Source organism: Equus caballus, chromosome 25, assembly GCF_041296265.1.
Source record: "Equus caballus isolate H_3958 breed thoroughbred chromosome 25, TB-T2T, whole genome shotgun sequence".
In the NCBI taxonomy this organism is placed as follows: Eukaryota; Metazoa; Chordata; class Mammalia; order Perissodactyla; family Equidae; genus Equus; species Equus caballus.
Window position 1 is genome coordinate 47,736,243 of NC_091708.1, and position 22,711 is coordinate 47,758,953.

General features: G+C 46.6%; 1 protein-coding gene across 10 annotated transcripts in view; it reads left to right on the plus strand.

Moving 5' to 3' along the window:
- CACNA1B (calcium voltage-gated channel subunit alpha1 B) overlaps window positions 1–22,711 on the plus strand; it is a 198,347-nt gene that overhangs the window by 47,047 nt on the left and 128,589 nt on the right. For 8 of the 10 annotated variants that reach the window (XM_023629527.2, XM_070251830.1, XM_070251834.1 and 5 more), the window contains 5 exons: window positions 11,792–11,895; window positions 15,723–15,838; window positions 16,533–16,589; window positions 17,755–17,847; window positions 21,818–22,027. In XM_023629527.2, the coding sequence (XP_023485295.1) occupies window positions 11,792–11,895; window positions 15,723–15,838; window positions 16,533–16,589; window positions 17,755–17,847; window positions 21,818–22,027 (580 nt within the window). The remainder of the gene's footprint in view (window positions 1–11,791; window positions 11,896–15,722; window positions 15,839–16,532; window positions 16,590–17,754; window positions 17,848–21,817; window positions 22,028–22,711) is intronic. The other 2 variants (XM_070251837.1, XM_070251833.1) reach the window with 1 other exon arrangement.

Below are 22,711 nucleotides of genomic sequence, written 5' to 3' on the forward strand. Positions count from 1 at the left end.
GGGAGAGCCTGCCCCTCACCTGTAACCCAGTGAGAGGGGCTCTCGTGGTCCCTCAGCCCCATGCTCTTGGAGTGTGGAGGCCCACGCGACGGTGCCTGGGACTCAAGGGCAGGAGCCACTGGCCTACAGCAGTGGAGGAGGGGAGTGATGCAGCACACTCATGCCAGGAGCAGGGGCGGGGGTTTGAGCGTCTCTTGTGGACAAGCTGTTGCCAGGGGAGGGTGGGTCAGCCAGGAGCCTTTTTAAATTCTGATGAGGGGGAATGATGGGGTCTCAACAGAGAACATCTGTTCAGAGTGGACTGCTGAAAAGCTGGCTGTGGTGGGTGTGGCAGGGGGCAGTTCTCCAGCTGGAGGAGAAATGGCTAGCCTATGTTGAAAAGTAAGTGAAGTCAAATGGGGTCTTGGAAGAACCCGCAGAAGTGCCTGGTGAGAGACGAATCAGCAGTAAATTCCTGTCAGGCCCAGAGAGATGAGATTATCTCAGGACAGCACCATGCAAGGAAGAACTTGCCTGCCTCCTTGCTCCTCCTTCTCCTGCTTTGAGAGTGTTGGGGTCAGCAACCAGACAGCAAGCTGAGGAAGGAGGAACAACGTGAGGCGTGTAGGGGCAGAGAGGGGCCGTGCCTTCTTCTCCCACTGCAAGCAGCCAGCTGTGGCAGGCCAGCTAAGGAGAGTTGATACTCTCAGTGTAAAGCATGTTAAACCTGTTTTATTACCAGCTGGGATTGGACACTTAATTACTGAATTGAGACCGTGTTTTCTATGTGACGTGATTGTAGAACTTTCTATTACCCAGGAGTTATCAGAAAAGTCATAAGACTTATTCAGATTTTCATCCAAGAGCATGACTATGTTCAAAGGGACAGTAGGAGGTAAATAATATTGGTTTATGATTATATACATGTGATTTTGCATATGTTCCTTGTACTAGTTACATAAAAATCTGAGGAAGGAGTGTTCAGATATAGAGGTGCAAAGGCTATATTTTGAAATTAGGAATGACGGGACTTGCTCTTTGGATGTGCAACATGAGAGTAAGAAGAATCAAAGATGATGTGACTTGAACCACTGGGAACAGTGGTACCTTTTACTGAGAAGAGGAGAATTGGGAGCAAGACATTTGCTTAGTTTTGTGTTGGTGGAGAGTAGTGGTGGAACCCGAATTCTGGTTTGGCCCTGTAAGCTTTAGATAACTATTTCCATCCAAGTGGAGATGCTGAGTCTACAGCTGGGTATATGAGAGGGAGTTCAGAGGGAACAGCAGGGTAAGGGTGTATGTTTGAAGTCATGGATAGTGTTTAAAATTATGGGAGAAGATGAGATCGCCTGGGTAGTGAGCGTAGATGGAGAAGTGAAGAAGGCCAAAGACTCAGCCTTCTTTGAGCCTTTGGCTATCAGGGGAATTCCAACATTCCGAACCAAGTGGGAAAGAAGGAGCTAGCAAGAGAGACCAAGGTGGAGCCTTTAAGGAGGGGAGGGGGTAGGAATAACACCATGAGCATGCTCTGTCTTGGAAGCAAAGCAAAGAAAGTGACCAACCAGGTCAGATGTTGCTGAGAGGTCAGGGAAGATGTTGGTAAACTTGACAAGAGCAGTTTCGGTGGTGGGGTTAAAACCATGGAATTTGCAGGCTACAGGAAGGAGGCATGGAAGTGAGGATGGCAAGTATAGTCAGCTCTTCCAAGGATTTTCCCTATGGAGTGGAGCAGGGCAATCAGCGGTAACTGCAGGGAGACAAGAGAATTGGCATCTTTTAAATTAAACTTTTTATTTGAGATAATTGTAGGTTCACACACAGTTGTACGAAATAATACAGAGAGATCACATGCTTCCTTTACCCAGTTTCCTCTAAGGGTGCAACCTGCAAAACTGACATATATCACGACTGGGATGTTGACAGAGATGCAGTCAAGATACAGAACGTTCCATCCCCACGAGGATCCCTCTTGTTGCTCTTTTATAGCCACACCCACTTCTCCCTTGCCCTTACACCTCCTCAATCCCTGGTAACCACTTATCCGTTACCATTTCCACACTGTTGTGTGGATGAAACCATACTGTATGACTCTTTGGTTTTGGCTACTTTCACTCAGCATAATTCTCTGAAGATTCATCCTGATTGTTGTGTGTGTAAGTAGTTGTTCCTTTTTGTTGCTGAGCAATCTTCCATGGTATACAGTTTGCTTAACATCCGCCTGTTAAAGGACATCTGGATTATTTGCAGTTTGGGGCTTTTATGATAAAGTTTCTCTACACATTTGTGTACAGGTTTTTGTGCAAACATAAGTTTTCATTTCTCTGGAATAAATGCCAAAGAGTGTGATTTCCTGTCTGTGTAGTAGTTACGTGTTTAGTTTTTAAGAAACTCGAACTTCTCCAGAGGGCTGTATCCTTTCACAATCCCACCAGCCAGTGTGTGAATAATGTAGTTTTTCTGCATTCTTGCCAGTATTTGGTGGTGTCACTGTTTTTACTTTAGCCATTCTGATAAGTGTGTATTGATATATCATTGTGGTTTTAATCTGCACTTCCTAACGGCTCATGATGTTAAGCAGCTTTTCATATTCATTTCCCATTTGTATTTCTTCTTCAGTGAAATTCTCTTGATATCTTTTGCCCATGGTCTGTTTGGATTGTCCTTTTGCTTAGGAGTTTTTATATATTCTAGATACTAGTTCTTTGTCAGTTATTTGGTTTGAAAATATTTTTTCCTAGTCAGTAACTTATCTTTTCATACTCTTTGCCTAGACTTTCCCAGAACAAGCATTTTAAATTTTGATAAAGTCCAGTTTATCAATTTTTCCTTTTGTGGATTGGGCTTTTGGTGTTGTCTAAGAACTCTTTGCCTAGTCCTAAATCCTGAAGATTTTCTATTGTGTTTTTTTCTAAAAGTTTTATTGTTTTACGTTTAGCAAGTAAGTCTGTGATCCATTTTGAGTTAATTTTTGTATAAATTGTGAAGTTTAGGTTAAGGTTCTTCTTTTCTTTCTTCCACTCGTCTTCTCTCCCTCTATCTGTCTGTGCCTCCCTCCCTCCCTTCCTTCCTTCCTTCTGTCTATAGATGTCCAATTGCTCTACTATTGCTTGTTGAAAAGGGTATATTTCCTCCATTGAATTGTTTTTGCACCTTTGCCAAAAATCAGTTGGGCATATTTGTTGGGTCTGTTTCTGTTCCAATGATCTATGTGTCTATCCCCCTGCCAGTAACACACAATCTTCATTACTGTAGTTATGTAATAAATCTTTTAAACCAGGTAGACTGGTTTCTCGCATTTTATTCAGTTTGGAAGAATTAACATCTTTACTATGTTGAGTCTTGCAATCCATGAACATGGCATATCACTTTATTTATTTAGATTGTCTTTGACTTCTTTAATTAGCGTTTTATAGTTTTCAGCATACAAGTCCTGCATATGTTTTGTTTGATTGTAAATGGTATTGTGTGTTATATTTTGGTGTCCGTGTTTTCACTGCTAATATATAGAAATACAATTGAGTTTTGTATGTTGATGTTATATCCTGTGACCTTGCTGAACTCACTTGCTAGTTCTAGGAAATTCCTTGGGTTTTCTTATGTAGACAAACACATCACCTGCAAGCAGGAACAGTTTATTTCTTCCTTTCTGATCCATATGACTTTTATTTCCTTTTCTTGCCTTATTGCACTGGCTAAAACTTCCAGCATTATGTTAAATAAGAGTGGTGAGAGTAGACATACTTTATATGTTCCAAAACTTAAGGGGAAAGCATTCAGTTTTTCACTATTAAGTATACCATTAGTTGTTTTTTGTAGATATTGTTTATCAAGTTGGGATAACTCTCCTATTCCTACTTTTCTGAGAGTTTTTATTATAAATGTGTTGAATTTTGTAAAATGCTTTTTTTTTTTTTACATTGATATGATTATGTGATGTTTTTCCCTTAGATGGTTAATATGGTGGGTTACACTAATTAACTTTTGGGTATTGAACCAGCCTTCCATTCCTGGAATAAATCACTTGTGGTCATGGTATATAACTCTTTTTATATATTGCTTAATTCGATTTGCTAATATTTTATTAAGGATTCCTGCATCTATATTCATGAGGGCTTTTGGTCTGTAGTTTTCTTTCTTTGTGCTGTCCTTGTTTGATTTTGATATCAGGGTAATACAAGCATTATAAAATGCTTAATTGGGAATTAATTGGGAAGTAATTCCTTCTCTTCTCTTTTCCAGAAGAGATTGTGTATAAGTGGTGTTAATTCTTTTTAAATGTTTGGTAGAATTCTATAATCTGGGCCTAGGTATTTCTTTTATGGAATTTTTTTCAAATAACATTTTTGTTGGGACATAATTCACATACGATAAAATTCACCACTTTAAAGCATACAGGTCAATGGTTTTTGTATGGTCACAGGGTTGTGCAATCACCACCATTATCTAATTTGTGAAGATTTCATTGTTCAAAAAAGAAACCCTGTATCCATTAGCAATCACTCCCCATTCCTCCTTTCCCCCAGCCACTGGCAACCACTAATATATATTTCTGTCTCTGTATACTAGTCTATTCTAGACATTCATGTAAATGGAGTCATACAATATGTGGGCTTATGTATTTTTAAGGTCCATCCATGTCATAGCAACTTTCAGTATTTCATTGATTTTATTATAAAATATGATTCTATTGGGTGGGTATACCATATTTTGTTTATATTTCATCATTTGATAGACATTTGGGTTGTTTCCACTTTTTTACATTATGAATAATGCTGCTATGAACATTTGTGTGCAAATTTTTGTGTGGAATATGTTGTCATTTCTCTTAGGTATACCTAGGAGTGGAATTGCTGGGTCATATGGTAACTCCATGTTTAGCCTTTTGAGGAACTGCCAAACTGGTTTCCAAAGTGGTTGCAACATTTTACATTCCCATCAGGAATGCACAAAGGTTCCAAATTCTCCACATCTTCACCAACTTTTGTCTGTCTTTTTAATTTTTACCACCCTAGTAATATTAAATTAAAATTTAATTTTGATTTTAACCAACCAACCATGAAGTGAAGTGGTATTTCATTTGGCTTTGATGTGCATTTCCCTAATGACTTATGATGTTGAATATCTTTTATGTACTATTACACCATTTATATATCTTCTTTGGAGAAATGTGTATTCAGATCCTTTGCCCGTTGAAAAATTGGATTATTTGTTGCTTTATTATTGACCTGTAAGATTTCTTTATATAATGGATACTAGACCCTTATCAGGTATATGATTTGCAAATACTTTCTCACATTTGTGGGTTGTCTTTTCACTTTCTTGATGGTATCACTTGAAGTACAAAAGGTTTTTATTTTGATGAAGTCCAATTTTTCCATTTTTATTTTCACTGCTTGTGCTTTTGGTACTATATCTAAGAATCCATTACCTAATCCAAAGTCATGAAGATTTACCCCTATGTTTTCTAAGAGTTTTCTAGTTATTGCTCTTCTATTTAGGTCTATGATTGATTTTGATTTAATTTTTGTATATGGTGTGTGGTAGGGGTCTAATTTCATTTTTTGCATCTGGAATCCACTTGTCCTAGCACCATTTGTTGAAAAGACTATTCTTTTCCCTATTAAATTGTCTTGGCACTTTTGTTAAAAAAATCAATTGATCATAAATGTAAGGGTTTATTTCTAGATCATCAGTTCTATTCCATTGATTAATATGGCTGTCCTTTTTTGGGTGAAGTTTAAAATTACAATTTCACTTTCCTTATAAATTTAGGACTATTAAATTTGTCTATTTTATATTGAGTGAGTTGTGATAGTTTGTGTTTTTTGAGAAATTGGTTCATTTCATCTACATTGTCAAATGTATGTAGAGTTGTTTGTAGTATTCCCTCATTATCCTTTTCATGTGGGATGGGCATGTTATAATGCACCCTGTTTCATTCCTGATATTGATAATTTGTGTCTTCTTTCTTTTTTGGGGGGGACAGTATTGCTAAAGGTATATTGATTTAACTGATTTTTTTCGAAGAACCAACTTTTTAAAAAATTGATTTTCTCTATTGTTTTTGTTTTCAATTTTGTTGATTTCTGCTCTTTATTATTTACTTTCTTCTGCTTGATTTGGGCTTATGTTGACCTTCTTTTTTTTTTTTTTAGCTGTTTGAGGTGGAAGATTAGATTATTGATTTGAGACTTTCTCTCTTTTGTAATGTATGTGTTTAGTGCTATAAATTTCCCTCTGGGCACTGCTTTAGATGTGCCCTTCAAATTTGATATGTTGTATTTTCATTTTCATTTAATTCAATATAGTTAAGAATTTCCCTTGAGACTTCCTTTTGGCCCATGGGTTGTTTAGAATTGTTTTGTTTACTTTGTGTTTGGAGAGATTTTTATTATCTTTCTGTCATTCATGTCTAGTTTGATTCCATTGTAGTTAGAGAATACGCTGAATTTGAAAGAATTTCAATTCTTTTAAATTTGTTGAGGCTTGTTTTATGGCTCAGGATATGGTCTATCTTAGTATATGTTTTGAGGCACTTGAAAAGAATGCGTATAGTGATATTGTTGTATAGTATTTATAGAAACATCAATTAAATCCTGTTGGTTGATGGTGAGTTCTTTCGTGTCCTCACTGATTTTCTGTCTAATTATTCTATGAGCTTTTGAGAGAGGTGTTGAAGTTTCCAACTATTATTGTGGATTTGTCTATTTCTCCTTTTAGTTCTATCAGTTTTGCTTTACATATTTTATGGCTCAATTGTTGGGTGTATACGCATTTAGAATTGCTATGTCTTCTTGATGGATTGACCCTTTTATCGTTATATATGTTCCTCCATCTCTGGTAAATTTTTTTTTGTTCTGATGTCTACTTTATCTGATACTGATGTAGGCAGTATAGTTTTCTTTTGCTTAATGTTTGTATAACGTATCTCTTTGCAAATTTTACTTTCAATCTATCTAAATTGTTATATTTGAAGTGAATTTCTTGTATGTAAAACATAGGTAGGTAGGTCATGTTTTTTAAATCCATTATGCCAGTCTTTGCCTTTTAATTTTTGTATTCAGACCATTTATGTTTAATATAATTATTGATACATCAGAGCTCAAATCTGCCTCTTTCTTTTCTTGAGGAAGATTGGCCTTGAGCTAACATCTGTTGCCAATCTCCCTCTTTTTGCTTGAAGAGATTGTCCCCGAGCTAACATCTGTGCCAATCTTCCTCTATTGTACATGTGGGATGCTGCCACAGCATGACTTGATGAGCAGTGTGTAAGTCTGCACCTGGGATCCAAACCTGCAAACCCCAGGCTGCCAAAGTGGAGCATGCAAACTTAACGATTACACCACCAGGCCATCCCCTGCCATTTTATTTTTTTGCTTACTTCTGTTTCTTCTTTGTTTCTCTGTTTCTTTTTCCTACCTTCTTGTATATTACTTTAATTTTTTTAGAATTCCATTTTGATTTATCTATGTGTTTTTGAGTATATCTCTGTTTGCTCTTTTAGTAAGTATTACTACATATATATATATATATATATATATATGATGTAATATATAATATTATATCCCAGATGCAGACTTATCCCAGTCTACTGGTGTCATTGTTTTACCAGTTCAACTGAAGTATATAAATCTTACCTTCTTTACGTCTGTTTACCCTCCCTCATTTGTAATACAATTATCTTAAACATTTTCTTTATATACATTTAGAACCACATCAGAGTGTGTTATAATTTTTGCTTCTGCTGTCAAATATAATTTAGAAAACTCAAAAGGACAAGGAAAATCTATTTACCCCTATTTTTACTCTTTTCATTGTTCTTTCTTCCTTCCTAATGGTCAACAATTCCTTTTTTTTTTTTTTTAATCATTTCCTTTCTGTTTAGAGAACTTTCATTAGCCATTCTCTTAGGATAGAACTACTAGTGACAAATTCTCCTTGTTTCCTTAGTTTTTAATATGAGACTGTTTTGATTTCTTCTTCTTTCCTGAAGGATATTTTTGTTGAGTGTAGGTGTCTGGATTGACAATTCTTTTCTTTCAGCACCCGAAAAATAATGTGCCACTTTTTTCTGGCCTCCATGATTTCTGATGAGAAATCATTTGTTTCATTTTTCCTCTGAGTAAGGTGTCATTTCTTCCACTTTCAAGATTTTTAATTTATCTTTGGTTTTCCTAAGTTTGAATATAATGTGTCTTGTTGTGGATTTCTTTAGCTTTATCCTATGTGGTAGTCATTCAGCTTCTTGAATCTGTAGGTTTGTTTCCTGCCAAAGTTGGGACGTTTTCAACGATTATTTATAAAAGTGCTTTTTGTCTTCTCCTCTTTCTCCTGTACTGTGCTACTCTGATGACATGAATGTTAGATCTTCTGTTATAGTCCCACAGGTTTTTGAGGCTGTGTTCTAATTTTTTCTTATTTTTCCTGCTTTTTTTTTTCTCCCCAAATCCCCCCAGTACATAGTTGTATATTTTAGTTGTGGGTCACTCTAGTTGTGGCATGTGGCATGCGACCTCAACATGGCCTAATGAGCGGTGCCATGTCTGCTCCCAGGATCTGAACCCTGGGCCACCGAAGCGAAGCTGAGCATGTGAACTTAACCACTTGACCACGGGACCGGCCCCCTTTCCTTATTTTTTTTTGTGTCTATTTTCTCTTCATTTATCAGATTGGATAATTTATATTGTTCTCATTTACCATTTACTGATTCTTTCCTCTATATTCCCTCCACTCTGTTGTGCCTTTCCATTGAGATCTCTATTTTAATTATTATATTTTTCTTTCTAAATTTTCCATTTGGTTCTTTTATTTATCTGCTGATACTGTTTGTTTTTTGAGACTTTCTATTTTTCATGTATTTAAAGTAGGTACACAATTACCCTTTGAAGCATTTTATGATGGCTACTTTAAAATATTTGTCAGATACTTCTATCATGTCTGTCATCTTAGTGTTGGCAATCTTTATCAGTCAGGGTTCTCCAGATAAATAGAACCAATAGGATTTATTATTAGGAATTGGCTGATATGATTATGGAGGCCCGCAAGTCCAAATCTGCAGTTTAGGCTAGCAGGCTTAAAACTCGGAGAGCTGATGGTGGAGTTAAAGTCTGAAAGTCAGCAGGTGGAGACCCAATAGAGCCAATGATGCAGATGAAGTCTGAAGGCAGTCTACTAGAGAATCTTCTCTTGCTTGGAGGTAGGGTAGGTCTTTTTGTTTTATTCAGGCCTTCAACTGATTGGGTGAGGCTCACCACATTATGGATGGCAATCTGCTTTACTCTATCAATTAAAATGTTAAGCTCATCCAAAAAGACACTAGCGAAACACCCAGAATAATGTTTGACCAAATATCTAGGCACCCATGGCCCAGTCAAGTTGACACATAAAATTAACCATCACGGCAGCTATTGATTATCTTTTTTTTCACTCAGTTTGTGCTCTTCCTGGCTCTTGGTATGGCAAGTGAGTTTCAATTGAAAACTGGACATCTTTGGTATTACGTCATGAGACCCTGGGTCTTATCTAAACATTTTGTTTTAGCTGCTTCTTCTGACCATTCTGTCAGGGGAAGGGGGACACTGCCTCGCTATTGCAGGGTGGGAGTAGAAGTTCTGCTTCCCCATTTGGCCTCTGTTGACACACTATGGGGGTCTTCTCCTTACTGCTGGGTAGGGGTGGCAGTTCTGGTTCCCGACTCTGCCTCTAGGAAACTTCCCTGGTTGGGAGGGTTAGGTGTGCCTCCATCCTGCTCTCCAGATGGTCTCTACACACTATGTGAATGGGTTGGTGCTCTTTAGTCTGGGCTACTGCTGCGTGGCAGTGAAAGTTCCGACTCTCCACCAGGCCTCTCTGAGTGCACCTCAGTGGGGAGGGGCTGGTGTCTCATTACTGCTGTGGGGGAGTGGAAGTCCAGGCTCCCCACATGGTCTCCACTAATACCACAGAAGTGGGGTGGGATGGGGGCCTTGTTAACCACTTGTTGACGAGGTGTGTCCCAAGCCCTTGCTTGTCCTTCTCTGATGTCACCTGGTTTGGGGTGTGGGTAGGCTGGTTGCCTGTGACAGTCTGGAGAGGGTGGAAGGCTCGGCTCCCTGGCTAGACTGGCTTTTGTTGGTTCACTTTTCTTCTATGCCTATTGGCATTTCCAGGTTGCAGGCTTCTTCAGCTCCAAGTCAGGCATATATGAGGGAAAAGACCAAAAAACCCAAAAAACCCCAGGGAACTTGCTGTGGGTTCAAAGGTCCCAGCTGATCTGCTTTCTTTTTTCCACCTTTCAGAGTCTTAGATTTGCGTTGTGTAATGTCCAGGGTATTAATTGTGCTTAGTGGGAGAAATAAGGAAGAGTATGTCTATTCCATCTTCCCAGAAGTGAAGTCCTCGTTTGTTTTGTTTTTCTTTTTGAGATTAGAATAGAATAGCTTGGCTGCCAATGGGAATGATCCATTAGAGAAGGGGAAATTGCAGGAGTCAAACCCTTGAGTGGGTGGGAGGGGCTGAGATTGCAACAGCAGGGTCCTCCTTTCCCAGTAAGGAGGAAGGTTTTGAGAGTGCATTTCTGGGAGATGGGTGGCTTTGGTGGTCATGATAGCCCACAGGTCAGACTTACATGTGGATCTGTCAGAGGTGTGGTCAGGGAACATGGACAGCAATTAGAGCTGCTAGTCTGAATGTCTATTCTGGGTCAGGGTCCAGGGATCTTGGCAGCCAGCCTGGAATCAGTGTCCAGGAATCAGAAGCCACAAGCTTCAGTCAGTCCAGGGTACTCAGGATTTCCAGGGGTAGAGTGCAAATCCTGTCCCGGCCAATGGACCCTGGAGGGCAGGAATCCTGACAGTAGCACCCGGAGATCAGCCCCAGCCACAGGGTAGTGCCAGGTTGTCCCTCCCACCTCTGTCCTGCTCAGGGCCCTGGCCCTTGACTTGTGAGCTGCCTCTGAAGTGAGGAGCAAAGGGGTCAGGGGGTCATCCACCCACAACATTCACCCCTTCTTGGTTTACTTCTAGCACTAGACTCATACAAAGAAAGAGGTTCTCCACCCCTCTCAGCCAAGTCTACTGGGGACCCAAACAAACAGAACAACTGGAAATGAATTGGGTTCAGAGGAACTCACCCTTTTATGAGCTGTGCTATGAAAATCGAAAGGTCTGGGTGAGATGGCCCTGCTTTGCATTCAGTTATGTAGACCGTGCCTGAGTGCTGGGGTCTGTCCTGGGCCAGGCATGTGGCGAGAACTGTTTGCTGGGAACTTGTGGGCATGCTGTGGATCTGGGGGAATGTGGCACAGGGCTCACTACCTCTGAACTGTGGAAGCTGCTGCAGACAGAAGATCAGACTTGGGCCTTGGGGCCTGTGGACTCCATCCTGGAGAAATGTTTTTGGAGCTGTCTGGTGTGTCCGGCACCCTGGGAAGGGAGGTGTCCAGGCAGAGCCTGGGCATGCAGCCTCAGGGTACCCTGGGCAGCCTTTGGCTCCCTGGGACTACACCTTGGCTTTTCAGCATTGCTAGGCAGTGGCCAGCAGTGCTAAGCGTCCTTGGTCCTTTGGGAGCTGCAGCACCAGAGAGAGCTCTTGGGGGCAAGGACAGACAAGTCTGACCACGGGTCCTGCCTGCACCACCCCTATTCCCTTTCCTGGACTCCCCCTGTCTGAATACCCCCGACCTGGACTCCCCTCTCTCTGGACCCAAACCTCCCTACCTGGACTCTCCCTGACTAGACCCCCTGCCAGGTATTTGAGAAGAGGTGGGGGAACTTCCATGGTCAGGGCTGTGTGTCTTGTTCACCTGTCCTTCATCATCTCCTCTTGCTTCCAGACGAATGATGCAGCTGGCAACACCTGGAACTGGCTCTACTTCATCCCTCTCATCATCATCGGCTCCTTCTTCATGCTCAACCTGGTGCTGGGCGTGCTCTCAGGGTAAGAGGCCATGTGGGCTTGTGTGCTGCCCCTCTCTGTTCACAGGCTCAGGACAGGTGATGGAGTTGAATGCGGGCATGTGTGATGTGGGGGGTGGGGCCTGCCTTGGCCCCATGGCTCACCCTCTGTGGCAGTCACTCCCAGCGTCCTGAGCTCTGGGCAGCCCTTCCTTGTGCTGCTGTCCTGACCTCTCCCTTGACCGTCCCCTGGCCCTGGCCTCCTTGCCTCTATCTTACCCTTGGCCTTCACCCTGGCCTCTGACCGTAGTGGGGAGCTGCTGTTGCGTCTCCCCTGGGTCCATGGTGAGGTTTCTGGGCAGCCAGAGAACCGTTCTGTTGCTGCGGTGGAGAATGAGTGGAGAGGCCTTGAGTCTTGGATCAGTGACCACCCAGCTCTCCACCCCAGCCCTGACCCTTGGCTTGCTGCTCCTCTCAGGTCCCCTCTCTGTGCTGAGGACCTCCAGGAGAGGGCAAGGGAGGGTGAAGGGCTGGGCATCCTCTTGGAGAAAGGTGCTTCCTGACCCACAATGGGAGTGAGATGTGCCACACCTGTGTGCACATGGTGCCCTCCTGTCCTGCATGTGGCTCAGGGCTGAGGAAGTGCTGGGTGCTTTGGGGCACAACTGGGCTGGTATTTGTAGCTCCTGCCCTTCTCTAGGGCTGAGGAAGCTGTGTTGGGAAGGAGGTAGAGGTCATCAGGCCTGGCCTGCCTCCCTGCCCCACCTTGGCGTCAGATTTCCTGTAAGGCTGGAGGAGGACTTCTCCATTCTGCTTACCTTGAAGACTCCCACTCAGGCCCAGGGCTTCTGAGGTTGGCTTCAGGGAGCTGGTGGACCCAAGGGGCAGCTGTCATATTGGCCTGGAAAGGAACAGCCACAGAGAGGACAGTGGCTGAGGACCAAGGCCTACGTGCTCTGGCTCTGGAATGTGTCCTTAGCCTCCATCCTCTCCTGTAAGGGGTACGATTGTCACTAGCATGTGACAATCACCTCCACAGGGACCAGGCAAGCCCACAGCCCAGGGGACAGATGTAGAACTCCTAGTCTGGTGGGAAGTCACAGGGTCTGAGCTGGGATGGGGTGGCCATGGGAGGCCTGGGGCTCAGAGGACGCACCTGAGGAAGGGGCATCTCAGCTGAGACCCAAAGGAGCCTGGAGTGAGCTTGGTGAAGGAGGGAGGAGGTCTTCCAGGCAGAGAAGAGCTGGAGTAGAGGCCCAGAGGCATGGGGGTTGTGGTGCCTGTGCTGCAGGCTGCTTAGAGGTGGAGCCGGAAGGTGTGGTGGGGAAAGGGTGCTGGCAGGCAGCCAGGCTCTCAAGGAGGTGGCTCTGTGCTGAGGACGGTGCACAGTGGGAGTTGGCGGGAGCACGAGTGGGTTGTGGTGAGGCAGGAGAAGAGCCTCTAGGGTGGCTTTGTCGGGCTCCCTCTGGAGAATGGGCAGAAAGGACTAGGCATGGAGGGAAGCCTAGAGGGAGGGGCCACTAGCTTTGTATCTTCCCAGCCCTTGTCCCTCCTGTGAGCAGCCCGTCCTCTGTAGTTGGGGCGTTACGGAATGATTTTCCTAGTCAGTCTCAGCTGAGCCCTCCCTTGGGCATGCAGTTCCAGCAGAGGGACCCAGGGTTTTCTTCCAGCCCTGGGGAGGCTTGGAGATGACATGGGCCCCTAAAGCCAGTGGTCAGCGCAGAGCGTGTGGGTCCCACGGTGGGTAGACTCCAAGGCAGCAGCAATTAGTTGTGGCCTTGACAGCCCGGATGGGGGAAAGCTTGCCCTGAGGGACCCTCTCTAGCCCCGGCTCTGCCGTGTCTGGGTGAGAGCTGCCTGAGGGGCCGGCTGGGAGCCCATCTAGCCTCGTGCTTCTTTCCTCTGGGCTCTCGTTCTCCCAATGTGCCAGAGAAGCACACTGGTGATTCCTCTTGAGGCCCTCCTTACCAGTGAGAGCTGAACCCAGGGAGGGCAGGCCCTGCTGCTGGCTGCCACCTGAGAAGTGGCTGCCCTGCGGTTGCCGCAAGTCCTTGCTGGTGGCCTCCCACTGACTTGAGCAGTATTGTCACTGCCCTACCCCTGCCCTCAGCCCGTCCTGACCTCAGAACGGCCAAGGGAGCTGGCCTCGATGGGGAGGCCGCAAGGGACCCAGTGTTCCTGTAGATTCGGGACTTTGGAGAGATGGAAGGTCCAGGCAGGAGCCTTCCCCTCTCCTTGCTAAGGTTGCAGCATCTCCAACCCTGGTGGACACTGGCCACGGGCTTGGGGTCAGTCCTAGTCAGAGCCAGTCACCCTCTCGTTGTGGTTGTGTGCTGAGAGTCAGGCTAGGCAGGTCTGCTCCATCAAGCCCAGAAGCTATTTCTCCTGGAGGAGAAACATGTCTCAGCTGAGAAGAGGCTTTGTTCTTTAGCTGTGGGAGTGTGCCTGCCCTCTCTCTGGGGACTTGGATTCTGCTCCAAGCCTGAGCTGAGAAGGCTTGGCCAGGCTGGATGCTGGGGGCGTATGTGCATGTTTCATGTGTGTGCATGTGTGGACTCTTGTGTCTGTGTGCCCTAATGCCTTCTGACACTAGGAGGCTAAAACCTTGGCTGGGAGGCTGGGGCTGGTGTGCTGAGGGCTAAGGGGGGCAGAAGATCTCTCTCCTGCTCATCATGAGCCTGAGGTTTGGTTAAGGGGGCTACATGGACTCCAGAAGGTTTTCCTTTTGTCTCTAGCCTGCCCTGGTCCAGTCCTTTCTCCCCCTGCTCCTATCTGTCCCTCTTCCTTCTAGCAATGGCTTTGGGTCTGAACTCGAAGAAGAAACAGAGGGAGAGAAAAAGAGCGAGAGTTCTGCAGGCTTCCAGAAGTGTAAGGGCTGAGAAGGCAGGGTCTTGCAGGCAGATGATTCTTGTAGGGAATTCTTCTCCAGGAGCCCTCCGTAGGATGACAGATGACAGGGTCGGCAATCAGAGGGTGCATGCCTCTGTTGATGCAAATAATCCATAACCAATCTATAAATGAAAATTGGGGTGAGTTTATTCTGAGCCAAATGTGAGGACCATATAGCCCAGGGCCTTCCTTCCCCAAGGAAGGAAGGGCATCAAAGAAGTAGGGGGGTTATATACCCCTGTAGATAACCTGTATATAACTACAGAGTGGTTATATACCCTCAAAGAGCACGTTTCACATATGATTGAAATGTCCCTTTTACAATAGTCACGAGACTGCCCTGTCAGCACAGCGATTGATGGACACAGCAGGTAGTAGATCTGCTATTTCGGTGGACACAGCACACAGCAGGTCTGTTGTCTAGAGCTAGGTGGTCACAGATGGGCACAGCAATCAGTTCCTAGCCTAGGGAGAGATGCTCATCCTTAAGGAAATGCCACTGTGGGGGAAGTTCCATCTTTATCTTAAGGGCATTTTTTTCTTGCCATAGGAAATGCTTAAAGCGGATAAACAATGCATGCTCAATGACCTCGGCAGCCCCTTTTGGAAAAACAAAGTCAGGCCAAATTAGGTTTACTCCAAATGGCTTCCTTATATATTCCAGTATGTCCTATTGCTTACCGTTTATTTGTCACCTAGGTCTGCTCTAGGCAGAGGGGTGTGGAATTGTCCCTGCCCTCTGGAGCCTCCTCTCTGGGGCCTGAGGGAGGAGTGAGGAGGGGGTTCACCTGGGCCTTCTGAGTGCTCAGGTTAGAAGTGTGCAGGGTTGGGGGGCTCACCTGGAAGGGTAACCCACGGCCTACGTCTCCTGTCCCAGCCTCCTCTGGGTTCCCTTTTCCTCTGGGCGGCACACCTGTGGGGCCTGCCTGTGTGTTCACACTCACCTGGTCTGCTTACTGTCCCGGCCCCTGCACATTACAGAGAGTTTGCCAAGGAACGTGAGAGGGTGGAGAACCGCCGGGCCTTCCTGAAGCTCCGCCGGCAGCAGCAGATTGAGCGGGAACTCAATGGGTACCTGGAGTGGATCTTCAAGGCTGGTGAGGACCAGGAGGAGCCTGCTCCCATGTGCCCGGCCTGGTCATTGTCAGTTCCCTCTCCTCGAGTTCCCTCAGGCTGCCGGGCAGGGTCCCCTGGCCCTGGGGTGGATGAGACCGGTCTAGCAGTGGAGAGCTGAGACATTCTGAAAGGGCTTTGTAGTGAAGAGGGGCTTCTCTCCAGCTCACCCAAGGTCCTGACGCCAGGCAGCCCTGTGGTCTGGGGACGCGGGCCTTTTCTTGGAGAATTCATGCATGGTCCAGCCTAGAGCTACTTCTACTCTTCCCTTCACCTGAGCCCCTTCTTCCCCCTGGCTCTGGGCTCCGTCAGGCCTGGAGTTTCTGACTCCCCTCCTCTGGCTCCGGGCCAGCACTCTTTCCTGCGTGTGGGGCACCTGCTCATGTGCCTTCTCAGTGATGAACTTGCCTCGTGGGAGGCTGCTCTCAGGGAGGGTGATTGTGAGTGGGAACAAGCCAGGCCCTCATCACAGGCACTGTCTGTGGGACACATAGAGGGTGTCTGTCTTGGTAGAAAAAGCTCAGCCATGGGCCCCGTAGGCTTCTGGAGTATAAGGGCTGAGAAGGCAGGGTCTTGCGGGTAGAGGTGCATCTTTGTCCTGCTGTGTTCCTGGAGGATAAACCCTGGTCAGGGCTGGGCACAGGAAGGCTCCGACCTGAGGCTATGTCTCACTCACAGAGGAAGTCATGCTGGCTGAGGAGGACAAGAACGCGGAGGAGAAGTCCCCTCTGGATGGTAGGTGACTGTTGTTAGCACTCTTTGCCTAACAAGAGAGCTTTGATGTGCATGCTTGCACGTGTGATGCAGGATGCTCTCTTCCATGTCAGGCACGTGCACATCCATCACATTAACACACAGGTCTGGGCAGAGCCCGTTCTGGAGGGAGACTGTGTGACGGTCAGCTGCATGCTCCTGGTGAGCTGCTTGCCATGGACCAGACGGGATGGAACTGGCAGTGGGCTCAGACAGCACAGCCATGCCCACCAAGGTCTCAGCCCAGGAGTCAGAAGAGCCTGTGCTCACAGCATGGGGGACCCAAGAGCTGTGTTGTCCAACATGGCAGCTGACTGTGACTGTGTACGTGTACCCATAAGTACATTACAATGAAATGAAAGTCAAAATCCAGTTCCTCAGTCTCATTCCTCACATTTCAAGTGCTCAAGAACCAGGTGGGGCTAGTGGCTCCCATTCTCATCAGTCATGGAAAGTTCTGTTGGACAGCACTGCGTCTAGAAAATTTAAAGCTGCAGGTTTAAACTAAGCTGTATCTGTCCACAGGGCTCAGGGTGATACTGTTCCCACATTGCCATGGAATGACTCCTTGTACAACTTAGGGCCACTGGGGCAGGGGTGAGGGCCAGCATAGCTGTGGTCACTGGCCCTGGCCACCAGCATGGCCTCATGTCAGGAGGGCTGCCCTCTCTTCACACCCACTGCTGAGAACAGGGCCAGACAGCATGGCCACACTTGCCCTGGTCTCAGCTTGCCCATACCTGGGACTCTGAGCAAGGCTGTGCTGGCCCTTCTGCAGACCTGACCTGATCTCTTTGGTCTCACCTGGCCTCAGAGTGTGTCTGCTAGGGCTGCCTTACCCCACATGGACATTTCCTGGTCTCCCTGGTAGCCAGGCCTTCCCCACTGACATCATTGTGGAGAGAAGAAAAAGGAGACCTACCTTCAAAATTCCTCGTCCCTTTTGCTCTGAGGACCAAGAGGGGCCTGTGGGGGCTGGGAATTGTCCTGCCTCCCTCAGCTTCAGCTTCAGGATAGCAGATCAGGGAAGGCTCCTAGTCACTGGGAGGATAATCTCATCCTCAGCTGAAGGGCACCCCCAGCCCTGAGGCAGGTCAGCCTAGGGCTCTGGCTCATGCATTCCCTGTCCCCCACCCTTTGTTTAAAGCAGTGTTGAAGAGAGCAGCCACCAAGAAGAGCCGAAACGACCTGATCCACGCGGAGGAGGGGGAGGACCGGTTTGCAGACCTCTGTGCTGTTGGTGAGTTTCTTTGGGGCCTCCTAGTTCCGTGGGGGCTGTGTCTGGATATAGAATATGCACTCAGCTTCTTCCTTGTCACCCAGGCTTCCAGCCCTCTGGGGCCTCCTCTCTCCTCCTCCACAGCCCACCCCTCTCAGGTAAGCTAGTCTCATGTCCACCCACATCCAAGCTAGCAGGAAGTACAGCGCCCTCCAGTGTGTGCTCAGATTTCTTTCTGAGGGCCAAGCTGGTGGGAGTGGGCTGTGCGTATGGCTCCTGGAAGTTCCTTTTTGCCCAATGCCTCCTGCTTGTTCATTTCAATATACTTCTCTGGCAGCTGGCTGCTCTTGACTCTGCCATCCGCCACATAAACATAGAGCCTCCAGTCACATCCCAAGGCCAGAGTCCTGTGTGTGTCACTGACTCTGGGGGAACTGAAAGTTCTGGCCGTCTCTCTCCTAAGCCGCTGTCTATCTTCCATTTTCCTGGGGCCTGCTGCCTCTGAGACCCTGGCTTCACCCCCTACTTCTCAAACTGTTAAAGGAAAATTCCAGTTAATTTATTAGGCAGAGCCAATTTAGTTCCCTTCCTCTCAGTCTGGTACCAGAAGTGCCCAGGCCTTTTCCCACCAAATGCCCTGTTGTGCATTCTGTGGCAAAGGAGGACTCTGCCCTAGGCCTCCACACTCAGCAGTGTGGGAGAGGGGCCAACAGTTGGCAATGGCAGCTTTTCACTGCAAGGTACCAGGTCAAATCCAGTCTGGACTTCCCTGCTCTCCAGCAGTCTGTGAGTGGATCTGAATTAGAAGATCTGTTTCCCATTACATTGTGACATTTACAGGACAGAACTCTTTAATAAAAGTTATTTGTTTGTGTATGTATGTATGTATGTATGTATTTATTTCTCCATGCTCATCTCAGATAACAAACACATGTGCACACACACACGCATGTACATACACATACACACGTACACGTGTGTACAGTTTTGGGGTCTTTTCACATTACAGAAATGATTTCCTACAGATTTTTCTCCTCAATACCTTTTGGAAACCCCTCCCCATCAATTAGTCTAATTCTAATGTGCTCTCACAAATGGCTACATGGTATTCCATAGTATGGATTCACTATAATTTATTTAACTGCTCCCCATTGGTGGCCATTTATTTGTTTTTAGGTTGTTTTTTTTTCGCCATAAAAAATGCTTCCGAAAAGCATCCTGTAAACGTCTGTCCCTCGTTAGCAGTGCCTTTGTCTCTGTGGGATCCGTCCCCAGAGCAGGGCTGCTGAGGAAGGACTCCCTTTGTACCTTCCAGGGTTGCCTCCATTCTGCTTTCCAGAAGGGCTGGGACTCACATCCCACTGACAGTGCAAGAAAACATTTACCTTCATCCTGTGAGATGGTGCAGCTACTTTTGACTTTTGCCAGTTTGAGGCCAATTTGACAATTATAAAGTGGTACTTCACTGGGACTATAGTTCTCATTTCATTCACCACTAGTGATTTTGGACCTCTTTCTGGATGTTTGTTTTCTGTTTGAATTTGGCTTTGGTGACTCTTCGTATCCCCTGTCCATTTTTCTAGTGGGTTGTTTGTATTGGTTAAGAGACCAATGTATGTTGTGGATCTGAATTTCATTATAATTTTTTTCAAATTGATCATATGAGTGTTATTTTTAAGTAGTTCCCTCTATTCCTATTTTACTTAGAGTTTTTATTCTGATTTTGTAAAATGAATTGGAGAATATTTTAAAAAATCTCTTTGCATGGCTTGGAATAATTTAAATAACACCTAAATGATCTGTTCTTTAAAGGTAAGATAAAACTGTGAACTCATCTAGTTAAAAAATAAAAAGAACTTGGACCGGTTTTATGAATTATTCTTTGTTAGGAAATCTTCTATTTTCTTGGCTTTTCAAACTTATTTCTATAGGGCTGCATATAGTGTTCTCCCATAATTCTTTTAATTTCTCCTGTATTCAGTCATTTGATTGTTTATTCACTCAACAAATATTTACCAAGTGCTCCTCATGTGCCAGTCAGTGTTCGAGGCATTTGGGCTGTAACACTGAATACAACAGTGAAGCCTCTTCATATCCTGGAGTTTCTGTTTCAGTGGGGGCATCAGACAACAAACAAGATGACAAAATACCCAGCATGTCAGTGCCCTGTGTGAAAAAGAGAAAAAAGTAGAGACAGGAGGGGGCTTGAAGGGTCTCGGTTGTTGGGATTTTAAATAGAATGGCCATATAAGGCCTCAGGAGGAAGATTGCCTTTGAGTAAAGAGTTGAAAGAAGTGAGGAAGTCAGCCCAAGGGACACCAGAGGTTTTGCTGAATAAGCCAGCTCTGACTAACTGGCAGTGGCTGGTGTCTGGATGTGGATTGGGAGGCTGTGTCCTGGCTTAGCCAGGAGGAGGGCTGTGATGGAACAGTGTCTCCCATGGGTATGGAGGGGGTATGGCATCTAGAGTGCCGGGAATCTGCCATTAGGACCCTATGAGGTCCCCCAGAGGACTTGCTGATGGACACTATCCTCTGGACCCCTCCTTCTGTGTCTGGGGCTGTCTGTGACAGTGTCTTCCTGCCTGATGCAGCTGCTCAGCTTGTAGACAATTCTCTCCAAAGGCCTTGGGGCCTGTCATCATTTCAGTGAATCCAAGAAAACACCAGCCCACTGATGCTCTTAGTGTTCCACTGAGAGTCTGGGTGTGCACATGCACACACACGTGCAAATACACACGACATCACATAACACACATGCTCACACACACTTCATACCACTACCCAGGCACCCAATACCCAAGCCCGGATGTTCAATGCTGACTGGGTTTGAACACTCAGAGGCACACACACGCCCAAGTCTTACTGCACAAACTAGAGAAACCCCGATGCAGGCACAGGTGTGTGGCAGAGACACAAAGAGCTCCCAACAGACAAAGCCAGACTCTGCACACACACACTCAGAACCTCCAAGCACCCGGGAAGTCTGCTCACTCATTTGTCAGGTAGTACGAGGGGTCTGGTGGTGAAAGAGCATGTGGCCCCTGTCCCCACAGGGCTCACAGCCTGGTCTGGGAGTCAGACACAGAACAGGTCAAGAAACCAATACGGTGGCAGATGGTGTGAGGTTATGATTATTGTTGGGGGGCTGAAGATGCTATTTTAGGTGGAGTGCCCAGAGAAGGGCGCTTTGTGAGGTGACATTGAAGCCGAGACACAAAGCCGAGAAGGAGCCTGTTGTAGGAAAGAGGCCAGCCGAGGGAAGCATTTCATGCTTAGGTCAAGGCAAAGCAGAGGTGGTGTGTGTGCGGAAGTGAGAGAAGCCATTGGGTGTGGGTGGTGAATAGGGGAGAGGAGCAGCTCTATGGGTAAAGTTTCCAGAGAGTGAGTATTTGGGGCTTTGTGGGCCATACTTACATCTGCTGCTGTACCAGGACAGCAGCCATGGACCAGATGCAAACAAAGGAGCTTGGCTGTGTTCCAGTACAGCAACTTAAAAACAGGCCAGTGGTTGCAGACTCTTGAGTTAAAGAGAGAAAGAGGACCAGATGAGATAGGATTCACATGCCTCATGGCAGAACTGGGATGGCCTGGGAGCACTGGGGCTGTGCTCCTAGAAGATGCCAGGGGCGCTAGGGTCAGAGACCAGTTCCAACCCAGGTCTCCCATCCAGCGCCCAGTAACAGTGGAGACCACCAAGGCTCTCGGTCCCCTCATCTATGAGACGTGGGCAGGGCCAGGACCCGCTGCAGGGAGGTGCGGGGGTAATTAGCACCACGTCAATAGCAGGTCAGACGCATATGGTGCATGTAATCAGAAATGGGGCCTAGTCAGGCCCAGGCTGGGGACAAGCGTCTTTGAAGGTGTGTTTATGGAGGGAGATGCTTGGGCTGGGGGAAGCGTATCCATGGGGCACATCTCGGTGTAAGGAGAGTCTGTCCTTGGGCCCACTGGTCCCCACACGTCCTCAGTGAGTCCCCTGTCCCCCCCAGGATCCCCCTTCGCTCGTGCCAGCCTCAAGAGCGGGAAGACAGAGAGCTCGTCGTACTTCCGTAGGAAGGAGAAGATGTTCCGGTTCTTCATCCGGCGCATGGTGAAGGCGCAGAGCTTCTACTGGGTGGTGCTGTGCGTGGTGGCCCTGAACACAGTGTGTGTGGCCATGGTGCACTACAACCAGCCGCAGCGGCTCACCACGGCGCTGTGTATGTAGATGCGGCCCGGGCCTCCCCCTCACCTCTTCCCGAACCACCTCTGGTCTGAAGCCTGGAAATCCTGGTCCACAGCCTTTTGCCTTGGAATGTCCTGGGTAGGACCCCTGCACTGACCAAAGTGCCCCCACAGGCCTGGTCAGGTCCCAGGGGCCTCTGCTGGCGGCCGGGGCTGCACCCAGGGCCTGAGCTTCCCATCCTAGGGCTGTGCAGCCTCTGCCAACCTGGGCACCGGCTCCGGGAAGCCCAGCTGATCTGGCTAGACCCCCTATCCATTGGTGTAATGTGAAATGAGCGAGGGGTCTGGGTGCCCTGGGGAGGAAGTTTGTGGGATGACCAGGCACAAGGCAGGCCAGCTGGATCTGTGTCCTCCCTTGTAATGGCTTCAGACCTGTGGACCAGGGGACTTAGCTCCTCAGCTTCTCGTTCCAGTCTTCCATGAGGCTGCAGCTCCTGCCTGGGGTCCTGAGGAGATAGTCCTGACTTCTAGGGCTCTCCCAGGGCTCTTTTGGCTATTTTTGTTTTTGTTTTTGTTTTGATTGGTTGAATCTAGGTGTGTCCATGACTAGGGCTGACTTACAGTGCTGTGTCCATGAGCCTTAGGACAGGCCACAAGGATCTGAGTCATGACTTGTCTTGGCCCTGGCTACAGCACCAAGGAGGTGAAGAAAAGATAAG